General features: G+C 31.3%; 1 protein-coding gene across 2 annotated transcripts in view; it reads left to right on the forward strand.

Moving 5' to 3' along the window:
- The window catches only part of LOC140441710 (murinoglobulin-1-like), an 81,529-nt gene that overhangs the window by 12,640 nt on the left and 53,492 nt on the right, over window positions 1-15,397 (forward strand). The window contains exons 4-10 of one of the 2 annotated variants that reach the window (XM_072532593.1): window positions 2,056-2,172; window positions 4,734-4,967; window positions 5,765-5,960; window positions 7,126-7,355; window positions 9,100-9,297; window positions 11,554-11,823; window positions 13,809-14,046. In XM_072532593.1, the coding sequence (XP_072388694.1) occupies window positions 2,056-2,172; window positions 4,734-4,967; window positions 5,765-5,960; window positions 7,126-7,355; window positions 9,100-9,297; window positions 11,554-11,823; window positions 13,809-14,046 (1,483 nt within the window). The remainder of the gene's footprint in view (window positions 1-2,055; window positions 2,173-4,733; window positions 4,968-5,764; window positions 5,961-7,125; window positions 7,356-9,099; window positions 9,298-11,553; window positions 11,824-13,808; window positions 14,047-15,397) is intronic. The other variant, XM_072532594.1, reaches the window with a different exon arrangement.

The following is a 15,397-nucleotide window of genomic DNA, read 5'->3' on the forward strand; positions in this document are numbered from 1 at the left end:
TCAAAAACCTTCCCAAAGTCTTTGTGGGACAATCATCAACAATATGTTTTTCTTTTAATTTTGCCATGATATTGTTTAGGTTAGGCATAACTTTAGCTGCATACATATTATATATTGTCTCACTAATAGGTTCCAAGAGGTGAGGTTGAATTATTTTAGAGCTTCCCAAATCCTTTCTTGTTGTTCTACTTTTCTAACCTGTCCTTATTAAACGGTAAACTGTTGCACAAGAATTTTTTGTTAAAACCGCCGTTTGCTTAACAGCTTTATATTTGGTCATTTTTTTTTTTGTTAAATCCATCAAATACATCTAACACCATATTTTGCTCAGCTACACACAAATTCTTTCTTTGCTGAGTACTTGGCCCCGCACTTTCATCATCATCTTCTAAATTATCCGTAGGTTCATTTTCGTCAGGTAAACGCACATCACTTTCCCATGGCCGCCACATATTTTTTTTTTGATAAACACTAAAGATATATCAACACTTTTTTCGGCAAACTCTGGCTGAAAGAACCACAATATATACTGCTTAAGAATGACTAATTCCGTTATTTAAATATTGTGACAATGATCCCGCCCCATTTAATTATTCTACGAAAATGTACTTATTAAGTACTTAGCCATTACCGGAGATATAAAATTGTTTTTAAATTTTTATTTAGGTCAATCGCAGGAATTTCTCTTAATTATTTTTAAATGTTATAAACAAAGACATCATATTTTTGATAACATTTCACAAAAATATTTAATGGCTATGATTTGGAAAAGTTTTACTTTTTTTGTGTATATCAATAATTAGTGTTCATTGACGAACCCACAAAACAAAATGTGTACTTATTTTCGACCCTAAAAATATTTTATTTCGCCAGTCCTAAGTTTAGAAAAAAGATGAATGCAAGTATTTTTTAATAGTATATTGCGAGATTGTTTACTGCTAAAAACCATTGTTCCGATCAATTTGTAAAAACATTTAAACAAACTAATAATTCAAAATTCAACACTGCTCCGGTAATTTTATTTGAATGTTGGATAAAGGTTAGTATAACTCTGTAATGTCTCCCTAGGGGTCTGTGTTACAATAGATATCAATAGCGGATTATCAGCAGGTTGGTCTTTAAAATTTCGCATAGATCTTGTCCCTCACTAAATTTACTAGCTTTCATATTTCTTTTAATAAACATGTTTTAGTTAGCCGAAATGCGTGTTTTATTTGCATATTAACCTGGGTAGCATTTTGTTATAAAATTTAAAATATTGTAGGCTACTGCTAGCAAAACAATGCCAAATATATAATCACTTTCGATAATTCGGACACTTTTGGTAATCCTACACCCCTTTGGTCACATACCTGTCGGATTATCAAAAAGTTATCGAGTCGAATATTTTTCACGATTAAATCTAAATCATATGCTCAAAATGATCACCGTTTATCTCCTGACAGAAAAATAGGTAGTGTTAAAAATATTCGATAATATTTTACAAAATCTCTGCGGTGATTACATTAATTTCTTGTCTTATGCGGTGCTTTAAATCATAAATAGATTGGTTTCATCATGTTGATTTTTGATTTTAAATAGACCCACAAGAAATAAATCAGTGGTGTCAAATCGCAAGAACGGGGTGGCCATTCAATTTCGCCACGTCTACCGATCCATCGATGCGGAAAAGTTTGATCAAGAAATGTTCGTACTGCTGCTGCATAATGTGGTGGAGCTCTATCTTGTTGAAATCATATGTTTCTCTTAATTTCTGCGGGATTAACAGTATCTGGAAAGCGTTCAGGTGCTGAAACTTTTTGTAGAAAGTTCAAATCACTCGGCCCAGCTACTGTACTCTCAAAGAAGTATGGTCCAACTATTCTGTTATTTAATATGCCAGCCCAAACTTTCACTTTCTCAGGATACTTAGTGTGAAAAACACTCATTTTAAAGGATTTTCTATATTTTTTTACTAAAATTGTTTCACTTTTTCAAATAATTTGTTGGTCTTCAAAACATATAGTATAAAACATAAAAGATCTTTGGGTTAACATATATTTGTAATTTTATTAGATTCCAAAAATAAGCATAAGTAATCCTCTAGATGTAACTGTAGCGGTCTGGGAAGATGTTAATTTGGAAAATGGATTAGTTAGTTTAGAATATGAGATGGTCGACGAATCACTGGTGGTAAGCAAAATAATAAATTAATTTTTTAGTTCAAAGATAAATATATATTTGTGATGTCGGATAGTATAATTCAGCCAGAGAAAAACAGGATTCGATCGTATAGGCATTTATTTCGAATTTACATATACAAATGAAAAAGTAATTATCGTTAAGTGCGTAATAAATACAATGTTCGGATACAAAGACGTACTGTTTATTTATTTCGATAGATGGGTGTGACGATATTCGATATGGTAAACCAAGATACGGCGATCGAGGAATTGAAGTCGTACTCGCACCTCAACGCAGAACGAGTACTTGGACAGGGATAAGGATGTCTATCTAGTTCAACGCACCAGATAGAAAGAATACGCCAATATCGTTCAACGCACCAGATTGCCGCAGTCAGAGGAAGGATTGTCAATCTCGCTCAACGCGCCAGATCGACTAAGTTCGGAAGGATTTGGGACACGTTCAACGCACCTGTCCCCAAGGTCAGATATTCTTAACTCAACGCGTCGAAAATGGTTAGCTGTCTTTCAGTTTCGACTTTTATACTATTCGAAATGGACCAAAAACATGTTTTGTTTAACACATAGGCGTACTCTAGACGATAAAATATATTATCGTCACATATTTAAACTTAAAAAGGGATCATTCCCGGGAGTTGACTGTATACCATATAGTTAAAATACTCAAACATCGAAGTAGAACACTTCTGTTTACGTGTTATATAGGTGTAGGTGGTATATTTAATTAAAATTAAATTTAAAAATCCAATTAACACGTTTCCTGCCATGTTGATCCGATGAGACCATCGCTGATGTTGCTTCAGTAGACCAGTAGGAACAAACCCTCGCTCTCGCTCATTTAATACTCTCTATCATGTAACACTCATAAAGGGTACCAGATGCACAAGAGTTTGTCTAAAATTCTTGTCAACAGCTCTAGGAATCAGTGAGCGAAAAGTAAATACACAAGATTATTGAATTTATTGAAAACTCTAAAGGCTGCAAACGTCGCTATAACAGATCAAAATCAAAAAGAATCTATTTATCTGCCAACCTTTGTATATCAAAATTACATAAACTATATAACTCACAATGTACAGATAATAATCATTTCTTCAGTTTGACGATATTTGCCCATATTTTTAGAACAAAATTCAACATCGGATTTCACCTGCATCTGATTGCTGTTCTCTATGTATTCGAATCAAGAACAAAATTAAAATAGCAAAGTATGATAAGCAAAAAATCGACTTAATTTAGTAGTACAGAATTCATAATAAAAGAGACAAGGCTTTTTATGAGTTAGCAAGAGAAGTGCCACCGGATTCAATCACTTTTTGCTCTGACATGCAGCAAGTTCAGCCCCTTCCACGAACACCTATTAATGATGCTTTTTATGCTCAACAAGTGAGTTTCTACGTTTTAAGCTGTGTCTACATGCACGCTAAACGTCCCGTATTCTACACATGGACAGAAGATATGGCTGAACGAGGATCGATAGAAGTATTATCTGCTTTACTTTGTCATCTGGATTCATTAAATCTTAGAAATAAACAAAAAGTTCGTTTATTTTGTGACGAATGTGGAGAGTAAAATAAAAACGCCCTTATTATTATTTAAATATGAAGAAATTTACCGCTCTCTAAGAGCTATAAAAAGCCTTTCATCTTATTGAATTCTGTATGATATTAAACAACTGCAATCATATTAAAAAAAATTGATAAAACATCAAATGTTAAAAGAATTATATTAAAGAAAAATCATTCTTCACCAATAACCATTACTCGCTTTAAACGCTTTTGGTTCGAAAGTAACTGAAGTGTTTAAAACATTGCTTAAGAAAGGCAAAAAAGACTCACAGTTGGCACAAGAAACCGCAAGCTTACAAAGACCACTAAAAGAAAAAAAAATCATAAAAACATTTTATGATACAAGAATTTGGAAATACGTGGGAAGCAGAAGATATTAAATGGTATAAGAACATTCTGGAAAACCAAGAACTAACACCGCTAATAAAGGTGATGAAATGAAAAAGGAATATGATTATCTAAAAGATGATACAGGCCTACATATTTGAGAAGCTTTGTTTTAGAAATAAATAATAGTATTTTCGTATATGGTGTTTTATTTTCGACATTTAAGTATTTACTTATTTATCAAAATACCACAAATTCAACCAACGGTAAGCAAAACGAAATAAATCCGTTCATATGAAGCAAAATGCTATAAATCCACACAATGTTTAAGCAGACTGACATAAATCCAATAAAATGAAAGCTTTAGAAATTGAAAACCCCGATATTGAACAAAAACTTCAACTTTCTGTCAAAAATAATCTTATTAATAAAGTTCTATGGTCAATAAAATATTTACTTTTAACTAGATTTAATTCAATTGGTTTTTTGTTGATAACTCAAAATCATAATTTTGGATTTAATACGTCTTGCTCAGTTGCTCCTTAAGTATAGACACTTATAAAGGTAAATTTTGTCGCAACGATTAAGCTTTATTGGAGAAGCAGACGTCATATAGCAACCTAATTCTTCTTTATCTTGCTTTTTTCTGTTACAGGGAAAATGGAAAATTGAATCTTTCGGAGATATGAAACATTTTGAAGTATCCAAGTACACTCTACCACGATTTAAAGTCAATCTAATAAGTCCAGAAAAAATATACCATGAAACTAAATCATTTTCACTTTATGTTTGTGGACAATATTCCCATGGACGAGCTGTAAAAGGTCTAGCATTTATTAAAGTTACTCATTCCCATGGAAGTTTTAAACCTATTAACCGGCTCAAAGGGGTAGGTGAATAATTTTCAGATGTAAATTTTTAGACTGTCGCAAATGTAAACAATGATTTTGATCAGGATTTTAACCAATGGATAGAGTTTTGCGTGCGACTGATAGATATTTGTACAAATTAAAACAGTTTACCGCCCTATTTCTAGATATTAGTCAAATCAGAATTCTTATTGGATTCATAAAGCACATACTCAGCATTCAAAAAAGTTTAATGTATGCGAATTGTCAAAAATAGGCCTATAGGCCCATTTTTTATAGACGAAATCTGGCAACAAGTATTTAAATTTAGTAATTAACCAAATTATTCCTGTACTTCAACAAAACAGCCAGTTACAAAACAAATTTGGTTTCGACAAGATGGAGCGCCCCACTCTTATCGATTGGTTAAAGGGATTTTTTGCAAATCAGTGGATTAAACGTGGAGGATTTATAAAGTGGCCTGCTCGTTTTCCAGGTCTCAACCCGTTAGATTTTTGAAGCGAAGCTTATATACTGTAGTTGTATTAATTTTTTCTCCATAGTAAAATGCTGAGACGAGCGTCCCGGAACTAGCGCCACGAGGAGAAGGCCTTGTGAGGACCAGTTTGTTGAAAATACCCCTATTCTATAAATCTTGGTGCGCTTATCTCAAACAAAAAGTACTACTTGTATAATGGTGCTGAAACATCCCTATAATTTTTGACGGGTTAAATTGTCATTATCTCAATTATTAAGATTTGGAAAAGATACATTTTTTAGAAAATTATAGCCTTTCTAACCTTCTATTTTCTTTTATATATTATTGTATTTATTCTAGATGGAAAATGGATGTGGTGAATTTGTATTATCTGTAAATGATCTAAATTTAACTAATATTGCTAATAGATTACCATCTGAAGACAAAATGTCACTCCATGTTTCTGCTACAGTAACCGAAAAAGGTACTAATAAAATAGAAGTCATATTCAAGAAAATCAGGATTTATTTTCAACCCTACACAATGAAATTTGTTGGTAAGCGTGTAAAAAACTTTAATAGTATTAATATATTTATTAAATAGCTTAGGTACTAGTGGGTTTGATTTTTAATGTAATTATGCTAAATAAAATACTGTTTATACTCTTATTTAACTATTGTATAATAATTTTTGCCACTATTTTTAAATTTCATATTCTCATTACTCATTACTCACATAGTCTGTAAGTAAATTAACGTGAGTTAGGTACCATCCAGTGACGGTTCTCTAAGTATTATTGCGGTAGGTCTTCTGGCCATATTCTCTTCAATCTTCTTTTGGCAAATGGTTGTGTGAATAGATTATTAAAATGGAGAAAGAAATTGTAAACTCCAACTGGCAAGAGTCATCAGCGACACAAAGATCAGATTCAACAGAAAACAGAAGACAGGAATGGCCATCCTAGACATCGAGAAGGCATACGACACGGTCTGGAAGGCCTTCATCTATAAGATGGAGAGAGCTAGATTGCCTAACTACTCTGATGGATCCATATATACGAGACAAATACTACATCCCTGTAGTTACTCATTAATCTTTAAATTTGCAAGCGTTCAATAAGCTGACTGAGGATTTTTATAAAGGAATAAATGATGAAATATTTTCAATTTTGCATAAAATCAGAGGCCTGAATAAAAATCTAGATCAGTTGAAATTAAATTTAGATCAGATGACACTGTATTTTGATTGTATATGTCTAACTCTAACCTGGATGATTTCTGATGTATCATTATTTAAAATAGAAAATTTTAAAATCCTATATAATGAAGGAGACATAAGTTAAAATGACGGTGTTATCGTATATGTGAGAAATGATTTAAGATATACCTATAGAATTGTAAGGATTTCTGTATGTAAAGCATTAGGGATAACTGTGATTGGTCAAAAAAATAAAAACACACTAAAAACTATAATGTATAGAGCATCATCAACTAAAGAAAATAACTGTGTTGGTTGGGATGATTATTTAAATACCACTAAAAGTACTGCCTGTAAATACTATGTAATTTTGGGATATATTATAAACATATTATCACCATCGACGGTATAAAAGACGGTTTTATTGTATATCTTTAATGTTTCTAAAGTTTTATAATATCTTTCTATAATTTAAAAACTAAATTAATATAAACAGATAAATAATATAAATGTGTCTTTTAAAGGAGAATCAATTTTTCAACCTGGTCTTCCTTATCACGGTAAACTGGAGTTCACGGAAGTTAACGGTAATTTAACCAAAGAAGTTGTTGAAATTTGCTACAACATTGCAATTAAGAAAAGTTGGAACTATGTCAACTCCGAACAATGTTCAAACTTCAGTCTTAATCAGGATAACGAATTGAATTTTCAAGTCCTACCAATGACAAGGAATGTTATTCATATAAACTTTTATGTAAGTATACACTCTCGAGTATAACGAGTTAGGAAGTTGAATTGTCAAGTTATTTTGTATTCTTAATATTTTTTTCAAGGTGTACTTAGTACGTATCAAACGTGGAAGGGCACATTTAAATTAAATTAGAGGAATTAAATTATTAATAATTTTTTGTTTCCCCATCGTGCAATTATCAGCAATTTATCTGCCAAAGTGATGAATATCGACCTATAATAATATTGTATTAAATAAACTATTCATCTATTCAGGTAAAACACAAAATAATTTCAAAAATTCCAATCAGCTCATCCAATAAAATATTTACTAATTTATTCTATGTGCCTATCATCTTGTTGTCTGTTTTTGTTGTTCTTATTTTTGTTGTTTTTGTATCTATTATTACTTGCTAAATCTTTTTTTATTACGTCATCTTCCTCCAAAGTTTTGCGATCCAAATGACAATTGTAATCCAAACTATCTCAGCAGGTTCTCTAATCATGAATGCTATGGCCCTGTACTAATCTTTTACGCTATTTTACTCTCTAATATTGGTCAAAGTAGCACCAAAGTATCTGTAACCTCTTAATATGTGTGACCCAGGTGCTGAATTTTTCTTTCTTTGAGGATATTAAATGGTTCGTTTTGTCTTGTTTCGTGCGCTGACTTATCTACTCGGTATCCATAAAATGGTTAGACAGAGAAAACGTCAAGCCCTAAGGTAGACTCCAAGCTAGTGTGGAAAAGACGAGAAGAGCTTGATAGACGGGCGAAACATAATTCCTTACTAAAAATTCGCAAGCTATTGGACACCTCTATATAATAGCGCTGATTCATAGATACTTAGGCTGCAGACTGTGTAGTAGGGAATTTGGAAAAAATGAACTTTATCTTGCACGACTGTGAATTATTAGACAGCAGACAAAAAAAACAATTTTCTGAGACTACCGAGTGACTCCAAAAACATGTGGTACCCATCCTCTAGACTGTTATAAGCTGGTACAGGTTTCCAACAAGTTTTTCTTTGTTACAATTTAAATGTTTACATTCTTTTAACATGACACAAATATCTTCAGTTTACAGTTTTCCTCCCCGTGATTTGGAGGAACCTTTTATTGTTATGGGTATCTGTTAGGATATAAATGTATTAAACACACAGACCAAAGATAAAAAAAAATTTACTTAAAACACCTTATTCTTACGTTTTTTAGAGTACCAAATCCACATATGACACTAAGATCTATCACCTACCATTTCTTCACATTTACCCTTAATTTTATTAAATTTTGTAAATGGAATTGTAAAATAACTTGTACTGGATGTAGAAGAGTTGGAAATACTGCTAAAACACATTTACTACATATTCATAGATGATGTTTTGTTTACTGTCAACCTAACCTCTCTTTCTGGTTTCCAGTAAATGTGCTCAGTAAAAAAAGCTAACAGTTTTTGTTATATTTGTGGTGAGTTTGTTATTAAAAAACACCAAAGCAACATATATATATATATATATATATATATATATATATATATATATATATATATATATATATATATATATATATATATATATGTATGTATATATATATATATATATATATATATATATATATATGTATAGGCGACATATGTATAGACAAAGGCGGCATTGCTTATTAGTTGTATGATGCTTAAATTTTGGCATTCTTAAGACTTCTATTTCTATATCTGTATTTAAAAAAAAGTAACTGCGACAATTTGATCTGCATTTTTTTTAACTTTTTAGGCAAGGTCTATTAACCATACAAATATCGAAGATAGTTTTTTGGTAATAAGATTATTTTCTACGAGTAACAATTATATTCAACTAAATCAAAATATACTGGAAATAAAAAGAGATGGCTGTAGAGCAGATCAAGAATTTCGAATAATATTTACGGCAGACCAGTTTAAAGATAGAGAATATGTAACTTTTTATTATATGGTAAGTGTTCGAAATTCTCATAAACATAGTCAATAAATTTTTATTTATTTAAAAGATTATTTCTATCCTTATGGTTTAACCTGGAGTATCATATTTACCTAATGGTAAAATAGAAACAACACACAGCGAAATTTAACCTCTGTTGACGACACAGTAGCCTCTTTTTTTCTTTCCCCAAGTTAGATAAAAACACAATATCAGCAGAGTATATATCACAAATAGTATTGTCAGTGGAATAGGATGGGTGAGGAGAGTGATGTGCATGGGCCCAGCCGTTCGTAATGGCGACGGCGTTACCAGTTACGTTAGGTGGGGGTTTGACATAGCAAGAGGCACATGACGTTGATGTAAGTGCTGTTGCCATGGTTTTACTAGTTTTGCATATTTACCCAAATAATGATTATACTATACAATGTTTTCCAAAAAAAACAAAGATTGTAGCAATTTGGACAATTGTGATTGTAGCAAATTCGATTGGAGCAACTTATTTCTAAATAATTATAAGTATATACCGAAAAATAATGTGTTAGTGGCAACATTGTAATCCATGCCTTGGCAAGTTGCAAATTGCGTTATAAAAATGTTGTAATCCAAATTTTAGAAATAGTCGATAAAATCAGTATACATTAATTTTTATATATCTAATAAACATTGCTTCTTCTACTTCTGAACAATAATTACATGCTAATTTGTGATAATCCTGAAGAGCCAGATCGCAGAAATGCCAGAGTTTACACTTTATTATCTACAGATGGTCCCTTAAGGAAGAGTATTTTAAAAGGTATGGAACTTATAACAAACCAGCACCAACGAATATAGAGACATCTGTATTTGTTTATCAAAAGAAAGATCGCCAACACGATGGGAAGATTAAATGAAGATTGATGGAAAAATCCCTACATGAACTTGTCCATCTAGTACAGGATTGCAGCCAATGGAGACAGCAAGCTAACAATATTTGGAGTGGTGCCACCCACACTCTGACAAAGGTTTAAGGAATAAGGAGGATATTTGTTGCCAATATTTTACCAAAGGAAATTATACAAATAAACAAGTGTCAGGATATCTGTGTTTTATTTTGTTGTTTTCGCGACTTTGGTTTGTTAATGTAACGGAAAACAGGTATAGTCATAAAATATTAAACAAAAAATTCTCTGTACCATAATATAAACTCTCTTTATCTGATATTGTGTATACTGTATTTTTGGACAGAGAGAATATATTTTTTGGCATAGAAGTTTTTATTTCTTATTTTATGACTATATTTTCCATCCAAAATATACTTTTTGAATTTTGGCGCCTAAAATTCAGAGCATATTTTTTTAATTTGCCGCCAAATGAAATTAGTTTCGGCCCGTCCGCATTTGGCGCTAGGAACTCGCTCCCAAAACTTTCTATGGAACTTACCTTACTAGGGGGGTATATACTCTAAAAGTAGAAGACAGTCGAAAAATGGTCGTCATAAAAGACACAAGTACTCGTAGTGTCTTATCTCTCGTGAAAGACTTGCAAGTTTTTTCGTAGGAAATTGTATTTTTTAAATTCGTGTAATTCGTGTTTTTAAAATAGTAAAATCACTTCTCTTTTAAACCCTTTATCTTTGGCGCATTAAAGAAGGCTTATTTTTACAGGAATCGTTTTTAATTTTTTTTGTCTAAACTTAAATTCTTAATCTTTCGTTCTTTTTAAATCTCTTATTATTTATAAACAAAGTCCTGGTGAATTTTTGGGAAAAGGGCTATAAAAAACCGTAATGTTCTACACATTATGTTTTTTGTTAATTCGCGTAAAAATGTCAACATGGCAAATAGAAAAATAACTTTCTACATGTTATTGAGTAGTAAAAGTTATTTTAATTGTTTATAAGCTCAAAATCACAGTACTTCTCAATGGTACCCAGATTTAGTAAGTTTTGCTCAGCAGGTACTGACAGATTGCGTTCGAAAATAACAAAAACTGACCTGCACTAATCATAATAATAGTTGTATAGTTATTATGTAAATTAAAATTAATTTATTGGGGATTTTTTCATTGAAAATGATTGGAGGATTAGTTTCGTTCCACCCCTTTAAAAATAATACAAAATGTAGTCTACATGCTACACGTTTGACTTTACGTTTATTTTATATAAAACAAAATCAATGCTAAAATAAATCCAAAAATACAAATTGCGTGTATCAGCAATTAAAATTATAGTAACCAGTAATAGCTAGACGCGAAAAAAAGAATGAAAAAATAACAAATTTTGTGTTTCAGATAAAAAGTGGATCGCACATTTACAAATTACAGAAAATTTATCACAGAGTTAACAGAGCTATTCCAAACTATTTTGATGAGTTAGAGAATATTATAGGAAGTAAACATAGATTTTCGAAACTAGGAACCCATACTGACAACTTTACTGTTAAATTTCAACTGGATAAAGGAATAACGTCCGCCTATCAGTTTTTGGTATATTATGTATCCAAAACAGGTGAGACTATTGCGTCAAGTAAAGTGATTCAAGTTGAACCCTGCCTCATGAAGGTAATACATGTACTTAATAATAAGTGAAATTTATTTATATTTCTTGAAAAAAATTTTTGTATTAAGATAAAGTTTTAAATTATTAAATCGTGTTCCAGTTTGAGGAAGGAGTCTTTTGCTCAGAGCAAAATTAAATAAATCAATTTCATTTGTGAATTGTCCAACCCAATCCGTAGTTTTCTATTCTATCTGGTATGTTACAGACTTTTGTATTGCAACTCTAGAAAGATGATAATGTCAATTTTGTTTGTAATTTTCAGGGCAGTTTGTAAATCATATTATATATTTGTAGCCTCGATTTCGTATATATATGTATATATATATATATATATATATATATATATATATATATATATATATATCTTCTTCTTGTGCCACTCCTATCGGAGATTGGAAATCATCAAGGCTATCCTGACCTTGTTTACAGCTGACCTAACGAGTTCATTAGTGGTACAGCCAAACCAATCACTCAAATTACGCAGCCATGACATTCTTCTACGACCTGGATTTCGTTTTCTTTATATTTTTCCTTGCATTATATTTTGAAGTAATGCGTATTTATGTCCTCTCATCACGTGACCCAAATATTCGAGTTTTCTTCGTTTGATCGTCGACAAAATTTCTGGCTCTTTTCCTATCCTTCACATTACTTCAAAATTTGTAACTCTTTCAACCCAACTCCTCTAAACCGTATAATAGCGTATTAAATACGTAGCCCCTTAACATTCTTAATCGGAGAGGGATGCTTATATCTCTGTTGCCGAAGAATTTCCTCATCTTTATGAAAGTGGCCCTGGCAATTTTGATACGTCTTTTTATTTCATTGTTTTGGTCTCCAGTTTCGTTTATTGAAGTACCCAAGTATTTGTAACTTGATACTTTTTCAATTTGAATGTCGTTTATACTAATATGTGTTGGTTGTGTAATGTTCTTACTGCCATATACTTAGTATTTTGATATTGATACTTATGCCATAATTGTTGCAGGTAATATTTATATTTGTAAGTAATCGTTGTAATTCTTCTACTGTTCTTGCAACTAGTACAGTGTCGTCTGCGTATCGAATATTATTTACAACTTCTCCATTGAGTATATATATACATATATAAAAATACGTTGGAATTATCGGGTAAAGTGGTCTCTAATGAAAATCTTTATTTTTTCTAAGATACTCAATATTTCGCTATTTATTTGATAGCTTCCTCAGGAGTAAACTGAAACAATTTGAACATTATAAAAAATGGCGTACAAATGCATTTAAAAACACTCAGAAATTAAAAGATTTCGCAAATAAAAAGTGATATTGAAGTATTTGAAATATTGAATGTCAAGATTAAATTGTCTTAAGCGCGTTCGTTACAGCAATACGATATAAAATTAAAATTACTTTAAATGTAAAAATAAAAATAACAATAAAAGGAACGTTAGAAGAATGATATTTCTTTGATGAATTATTAAGGTTAGTTGTTATTAAGGTGAATGTTGGCTATTTTGAATATTTATAAATTTTAATTTTGTTCAATATATTACACTGGACCTAACTGTCCAGTGTCCGTTTTATAATTTAAAGAATTTTTTTTAATAAAAAATCCTATGTCCTCATTGTCTACTACCACCGATTCATCTTTATGAGTGGAACTCCTTAGGTAATCTGAAGCTAAAGTTCTATAACGTTTTGCATAAAACCCATTGGGACTAATAGACGGCAAATTCTTGAAAATCCATTCCAATGCCAATATTGAACCTGAAAAAATAAAAAATCAAATAATCATTTTGATCTCATTCAAACTTACTGTACTCAGATGAGTACAGGTCTATTTTGTAACATAAAACAACAATAATAAAAAAAATCTTACACTGAATAAATAAACATTACTAGTATTTATCTTTACAACAATAAAAGTTAAAAAAAAATGATAAATAGTATCAAAATCACATGATAACAAATACTTAAATGATCCAACAGAAATATAAATGTGTTTTAGATAATAGCTCGATGGGACCAGAAGCAGGTTGTTCCTGGTGCCACTGCTCAATTAAACATTAATACTTCATCACAGTCGCTTTGTTCTATATCAGCTATAGACAAATCGAGTACCTTTTTAGATACAAATAACCAGTCATCAACATTAGGTTTGGCTTTGAAATCATTCTATCCCGAAGATAGAGGTTTTTTAAACACTACAAGAAAAATATGTGTGGTTAGAGAACGACGAAGGAAAAGTAAGTTATAAATTTTTTTAACTAATTTTTTAAGTATATAATTTATTTTACCAATGATAAGGGGATATGCTATTCCCGTATAGATTATTTAAACTACATTACTACATTCTGGTGTTTTCATTTAATGATTGTGTTATACAATGTTACCCTTTTATCCTCGCTATTTTTAGAGAAGTTAAAATTTAGAGAAATTAAATTTAGAGAAACTAAAAATTAGTTAATTAAAAATACCAACAAATAGTAACAATAATGCGTGATAAAAAAACAGAGACATAAATGTAATAATGGGTAATAATGGGTGACTTAAAGGCCAAAATAAGAAAAGGCAACATCAAGAAAACATATACGAAAACATGGATTGGGAGAAAGGAACAAAAGAAGCGTTCGACTACTTTAGTTTTGTCATGAAAAATCATAAGTAGTTACAATGCCCCCAAAGAGATTATATACTTGGGAGTCCCCACAATATAGCGCAGGAATAATCTTGAGAAACCAAATTGATTACATCTTATTAGAAGTAGATTCTAAATTGCCATAAAATCTGTTAAAATCCAGCCAAGAGTAGATATCTGGTCTGATCACAACCCACTAGTAGCTCAAGTAAGAAGCAGACTGAAACAAATCAAAGATCATATTGAGATTAATCAAATAAACCTTGACGCCCCGAAATACAACAACAAAAGTCTTCAGCTATATACTAAATTTAACCAAAAAAACAACAATTAAAAAAACACATAGACACTGCATATATAGATGAGATATGAGCAAATATCCCCCTTTTCTTTTTAATATTTGCTCAGAAGAGATATTTGAAGAGACACTAGAAGACATCAATGAAGGTATATCAATTAACAGAAGACTAATGAATAATCTCAGATATGCACACGACAATACAATACTACTTGCAGAGAGCAGAGAAGAGCTGTAAGAATTTACCGCCTTCCGCAGTACTGCAAGAGATATAGAATGGCTTTGAATACAAGAAAACAAAAATCATGATTGCCAGTAAGAACAAGATTGAAGACGAAACAATCTACGTTAGCTAAAAAAAAAGCTTTAGAGAAAGTACCCAGATACAGTTACTTGAGATGTGAGCTAAATGAACAATGGGACCGCAGCCTTGAAATAAAAGGACGCATTGAGATAGCCAGAAGCGTTTCGAAGATGAAAGAAGTATTATGCAATGGAAAACTTCTTCTTCTTCAAGTGCCCTGTCCGTTGCGAACGTTGGCTATTAACATGGCAATGCCATGTTAATGGAAAACTGGGAATAGAAATTAGAACTAGAGTCTTGAGATGCTACGTATTCTCTGCCCTTGCCCTTTTAGATGGAGATGAAGCCTGGACAATT

The sequence above is a fragment of the Diabrotica undecimpunctata genome, chromosome 5 (genome assembly GCF_040954645.1).
Source record: "Diabrotica undecimpunctata isolate CICGRU chromosome 5, icDiaUnde3, whole genome shotgun sequence".
Taxonomy (NCBI): domain Eukaryota; kingdom Metazoa; phylum Arthropoda; class Insecta; order Coleoptera; family Chrysomelidae; genus Diabrotica; species Diabrotica undecimpunctata.